Below are 6,124 nucleotides of genomic sequence, written 5' to 3' on the forward strand. Positions count from 1 at the left end.
CCCCCCCCCCCCCAACAAAAACAAAACAAAACAAATCTGTATATTTTCCCGTTGTTGTTGACAGATGGACGCTTATTTTCCTGGGGGAGTAACGGCAATGGCCAGCTCGGCATCAAGCAGGAGCGGAGTACTCGACACCACAACGCCGTACCGACTCAAGTTGAAGGCCTCGCAGATGTTACATTGCAACATATTGCCGCTGGGGGCGCTCACACTGCAGTTGTTTCCTTAACTGGTTCTGTCTATGTATGGGGCAGTAACTCGCACGGACAACTAGGCCTCCTAGTAACACAAGGTAAGGTCAAATGGTCTTATATGCTATACAGTGGGTGGAACTAGAGCCATCTAGGCATATATGCAAAAGTTGGACACAATATGGCGACTACTGATTTTTGGGGCAAGCACAAAACAAAAGAATATATGCCGTGTTGTGACCCATTGAAACTAAGTTGGCCAAACTCTGCGTATAGATGGCGCTGTGTGATACCAGGGCGAAACGCCCCCAGCTTTTAAGAAACAAAACAAAACAAAACAATCGAACAAACAAAGTAAAATCAAAAGCTTTGGGGAAAACCATCATGCGCCGCTTATCCATAAGGCACTTAGGGAAAAATCTATAATAATCTGGTTAAAAGAAAGTTATATTCATTTTTTAGTTTGTCTCTGTAAAGAGGTATGTATGTTTATTTGTACCAATATTTGTTCCACCATATTCGTATTATTATATATCCATCGAGGGTAGTCATGCTATCAAGATTTGCTTACTTTGTCAACCCTCCTGTTTGATGTTTTCGATTAGTTACTTTATTCGACATTATATTTTTCTGAAATGTGTACAATTTGCAATGTTTTGTTTGCTATATATTTGTAAAAATGCAAAAGAAAAAGGAAATCAAACAAAAATAAATAAATCAAATCAATCAAATAAAATAAAATCAAATGTGAAACAATAAACTGACACTAATATACTTTATCTCTTTGAAGACAAAATGAGAAGGCAGATAAAGATATTGTTACGCCATTTGTTTTGGTCTAGATGTGAAGATACCTTACAAGTTAAAGCTAGTTAGGGAAGGAGTGAAGCACATCTCTTGTGGAGAAAATTCTACCAGTTTCTTGTTTAAGGTAGGTTGACTCTTTTCTAAAAAGATCGAAACAAATTGTTTTTTTGTTTTTTCTGGTCTAAAATTATCAATTTAACATCAAGTGCGGGTTTTTGGAAGCTATAAAGGATTTAACAGTGGGATCAACACTCGTAAACTGTGGATAATAATAAATAATAAAAATAAATTAATTAATTTTGGCCTTTGTTAGAAGTGGGTTACTGATGTGGACAGATGCCCATGTACCCTGAACAGCTCAGTTTATGTATGTCATTACCAAAGACAAAAAGAATTCGGTCAGTCATTCAATAGTGTGTAACAGTTAAGTCTAGAAAATAAAACGGGTTTCCTTGCATAATTTGAATATCAGTACACTGATAACGTTTACATTTCATAGGTAGGACATACGTGGCATATTCATAATTCCTGCAAAATTCTACAGAATTTGCTGTTGGCTTTCATTTCGTTATATAATTTTGAATAATAATTATTAAAATAATAATGATAATACTAAATGAGTGAATGTATAAATGGATGAACTAATGAATGTATGGATGTAGGAATGAATGTATGAATTTATGTATGGATGAAAAGAATAAATGAACAGGTGAATGAATAAATGAATAGATGTGAAACAAATTGATGGATTAATGAATTAAAAAAATGAATGAATAAAGGAAGAAAGACGGAGAGAAAGAAGGAAACATGCTACGACGTAAAAATATTTTTCTCATGTATTCGCAGAATGGCGAGCTGTATGTTCTTGGAATGGGTGTAGGAATGCATCCACACCAGTGGTACAAGACTGAACTGAGCCCGGGACGAACAGATAAAACTCATCTCTACTCATCCTTGCAATCATACGGGTGCGTCTTTGACACGATCGCAAAGATTTTTAAGAAATGAACAGAAGAACAAATTTCAATATTCTAGGCCTGTTGTATATCTTACAGATATATCTTCCTCAGATGATGAAACATGTCATTATGACGTCATTCGCATAGGTGATGGATAAGGCTATAGAAATTGCATTAAGTTGACTTTTGGAAGTCCCGGGAATTAGTCTCATTTCACAACGCCCCCTGTCGTCAGAGCATGGTCTGAGTCAGCAGCCTAACATGTTAGCCTATGGACGTTTTTTTTTTTTAAATCGTTAAAAATTCATTTTTTGTTTAAACGAAAAGCACATCCACCCCGACGTACGTTATCACTAGCTCTTTCATTGAAGCCCTCATGTCTCATTGACTTTTGAAAGTTCACCCACCGTAATTTTTCAAAATAGGTTGCAAGCTCGTCATTGCCTATAATACACATGTGAAACAAGTCTAACTTTGGACTCAGTTTACCAAGCGATTTGAAGATTATAGGTCGAGCACACGAAACATAAAAAGCATGAATTATCATAGATCACTTCTGCCTATTTTATTATGTCCATTTCATCCAACCCCCACCGTAATTTTTCCATTTAGTAAAAGCAAACATTTTGCCGAGTTTAGCAAAAACATGAATATTCATGAACGGTCAGACAATACGTAACGTATAGTGAATGGGAATGGGCGATGATCCGTTCAGGAGGTAGAGGTCAGTGGTTTGTGCTGGCAATGTTCACGCGAGCGAAAATGAGACAATCGGAGCAATATGCGCGTCCTGTCGGGCGGTCGTGTTTCCCCGACCTTCTGTGAAAACATGCCCCTTTATCCACGAAATGTTGGGGTTATTTTTGTTAAATAGGCCTAAACCCCTTTCATCTACAAGTGGTCTGGTCCAATTCACCAGACACTTTGTGAAAACTTTGCGGCAGATCTACAAAAGGTCTCGTCCTAAACGTGCATCTTTACATTATTTTCCGTTTTTGTTTCACGAAAAGTCGTGTAACGCGACCACCCGACCGGACGCGATGATCCGATGAAATCGAAGTCAGCCTGCAATAAAAAAATTGCGATTTATCCGAACTGAGAGCAAACTGATCCCATCAAACTTGCAACTCCCATCTCTTGTTAGTACAGAGTTGCGATTGATATGAAGTTATGCTTGATAATCAATCGCAAACGTGGATAAGACGGGGCCAGATGGTACCAACAAAAGTAAACGTCTTCAACAATAGGTTTCAACCCATATGATACTTTATGTTCTAATGATTTGCTAATTTGCCTAGAGCAAATGATGATAAAAAGATAAGATAAGGCTAAAGTGATTCATGTCAGACAAAATATAAGACAAGAATTTAACAAATACATAAAAACAAACGTATTCAAACAATTTTGTGTGAAGATTCATTATCATTCAATCTCATGCGTAGCATTGACGAAGACATGCGAATTCATCTTTTTTAAGTTAGGGTATAGGGGGATCCCGGTTAATCAATATATTTGTAGCTATTGTGTTATTGCTAAATTTATCAACATTATCATTATTGCTAAATATATTACTCATTGTGGATGTAGTATCGAAAATAATATCGCTAGTGATATAGGCCTTGTGCGTTATTGTTCCAATTATTGATCGAATTATTGACCGCTGCGCCGGTCCTCCCGTAGAGTATAGAACACGCTTGCTTACATTAGTTTTTATCACCTGACGAAGTGTTGCAGCGGCGCACGAAACGTCGTGATCTTTTAGATTCCTCATTGACCACATTGCGAGACAAACGAATATCACTAGCGATATTATTTTCGATATTATCATTATTGTCATCATTATTTATATTATTATTATTGTTATTATCATCATTATCATTATCGTGAAGAATGTTATAAAAATTATAATTGTTATGATGATGATTATGATTATTCCTACTATTTATTATTATTATTATTATCTATATTCTGCTTGCAGTCGCTATACTTTCGTCGTCGAGCAGTCCAGCGGTAGACCGTTTGTTCTGGACCACGGAGAGGTAGGCGATCTAGATCTAAACGGACCTTCCCAATACCTGCAACTCGATCCCCTGGAAGAAACCCCATTCGCTGATGTCTTTGGACTCCAATCGCTCCCGGAATGGCCTCCCAGATGGGATAACGTTGACATGGAACTGTATAAAGTTCAGAAGGACGGTACATTTGATAAAATGTTTTGATAACTTCAATTTAGTATTAATGTTTCATTCAGTTTAAAGGTTTGGAAACGCCCCCTCTCAAAAAATGAAATGGAAGCTCTTATTACCAATCATGTGAAAGAATATGTTTTGACTTATACGTGATAGTACAAATTTTGCCGGGGAACCGCCTACTAATTAATTTTTTTTCCGTAAATTATCATATCGATCCGGCCTGCATATAAATCGTGAATGCACTTTAACATTGAACATTTTGGCATATATTTCTGTTTTTTGCTGAATTCAGGTTGAAGTATTACCATCTTAACCTCTGAAGGCAATATTTAAACAATATTGAATGGATATTTGGCACCCAAAACCCTTGAACCGCAATTTTACCACTGCCGGTCTATATCTTTAAAGTTTGCTTTTACCGCCCATGCCCACTTAATGCCAACTAAGATGATGATGCTGTTGTTGTTGTTGTTGTTAATGATGATGGTATTAATAGTAATAACAATGATGATACTATAACTAATTCACAGGGAGAGAAAGAGAGATAGCAGGAGTTTGAGAGAGAGAGAGAGAGAGGCAGAACAAGAAAAGAGAAAGATAGATAGATAGGTAGAGAGAGAGAGAGAGATCAAATGCTCAATGCGCACTTGTTCAATGAATTCACATAAAGGCATCTGCATATAAAACAAAAGACAAAATTGTAAAATAAAACATAACGAATTATGAAAGCGAACAATAATTTGTGACGAATCACGCAGATACGTTTTGAGATCTTTATTCCAATGAATTACTTGAATTTGAATTTAAATTTGCATTAGAATCAGCCGACATCGGAGCTGGTGTCGTTGGCAACCAAGACAGCAACAACGAAAGCAGGCGGCGAATTTTCATCATACAGCGCAAGATGGTATGTGTCATTTTTAAATTTTTATTATCGTTTTTTTTAATATATTTTAACAAGATCAGACTTTCGAGAGATCATCTTAAAAAACAACAAGAATTCTGCTCTACCAATTGCATTGTGAAATGTAGTGAGTGGAAGCAATGGGAAAAAAGGTTGATCATGCATGTAGCACAAAAGATTTTACTGTAAAGTTTTGGAAACTCGTCCATTAGTTTTGTTCTGGTTGGCCTTTGAACCACTTTTGTAGGGTTTGATTTCACTTCTGGCTCCTTGTCAGTCGGCTCACTTATAGTCCTTCTCATTACATTTCTGAACATTCTTTAATTTTACTTTTGCATTTTGTGTCGGTATTGTGGGAGGTCATTTTGGTACAATTAATGACCTTAATCTGCCCATGGGCACATTGTATCTGTAAACTCCCTTATTGTCATGTTACGTATTAATGGTTCTTAACATCATGTTTTTTCTTCTTCTAATGTAACATTTCGAATTTGTTTTTGCATTGTTTCACATATTTTACTGTTTGTATTAGTTTTGTGGAACTAAATCAGAAATGAATTAAATTTAATTGAATGAATATAGTTGCTGCTCTAAGATTATTCTACTCATACATCCGTTATGCTCTCCTCGTCTTATATAACAGGAGAAACAGTTGAAGAGATCCGTCTCTGTACGAAGTGAGATGCCAACACTCTCAATCGAACTGCTCCAGGAGTTGAGCGATCTTGATGAAACTATCTTCAGGGGGATGAACAAGAACGCATCATTTCAAGAAGCGGAAATAATATTTTCATCAACAGTCTGTCTGAATGCATCCTTCCCAACGACAGGGTAACAATTTATCCCCCACCTCCCAAAATAACAACAAAACAATCAACAACAAAAATGACAACAAAAAACAACAACAACAAATATAAATCAACCAACTAACAAACAAACAAATAAACAACAACATAAAATGTAATGGTAACAATAACAATCAAAATAATGAAGATGGTGATTATGATATTTATTATGACAATGATACTGACTATTATTACTAATATTATTGTTGATAATATTAAAGAT

The 6,124-nt window shown here is 36.0% G+C and overlaps 1 protein-coding gene across 1 annotated transcript; it reads left to right on the forward strand.

The window, feature by feature from the left end:
- Positions 1-228: 228 nt before the first annotated feature.
- LOC105440957 lies at positions 229-5,891 on the forward strand. The gene is made up of 6 exons (XM_030981360.1): positions 229-295; positions 1,037-1,125; positions 1,848-1,969; positions 3,939-4,156; positions 4,971-5,059; positions 5,700-5,891. The coding sequence occupies exons 3-6, from the start codon at positions 1,872-1,874 to the stop codon at positions 5,889-5,891; spliced, it is 597 nt and encodes a 198-aa protein (XP_030837220.1). The 5' UTR covers positions 229-295; positions 1,037-1,125; positions 1,848-1,871.
- The last annotated feature ends 233 nt before the right edge of the window (positions 5,892-6,124 follow it).

The sequence above is a fragment of the Strongylocentrotus purpuratus genome, unplaced genomic scaffold (genome assembly GCF_000002235.5).
Source record: "Strongylocentrotus purpuratus isolate Spur 01 unplaced genomic scaffold, Spur_5.0 spur5_scaffold_12, whole genome shotgun sequence".
NCBI lineage: Eukaryota > Metazoa > Echinodermata > Echinoidea > Camarodonta > Strongylocentrotidae > Strongylocentrotus > Strongylocentrotus purpuratus.

Coding starts and splice junctions, on each gene's coding strand:
- LOC105440957 (XM_030981360.1), top strand. CDS start 1,872: ATGGGTGTAGGAATGCATCCACACCAGTGGTACAAGACTGAACTGAGC. Junction 4,157..4,970: donor GTATAAAGTTCAGAAGGACG/GTACATTTGATA, acceptor AATTTGCATTAG/AATCAGCCGACATCGGAGCT. Junction 5,060..5,699: donor TCATCATACAGCGCAAGATG/GTATGTGTCATT, acceptor CTTATATAACAG/GAGAAACAGTTGAAGAGATC.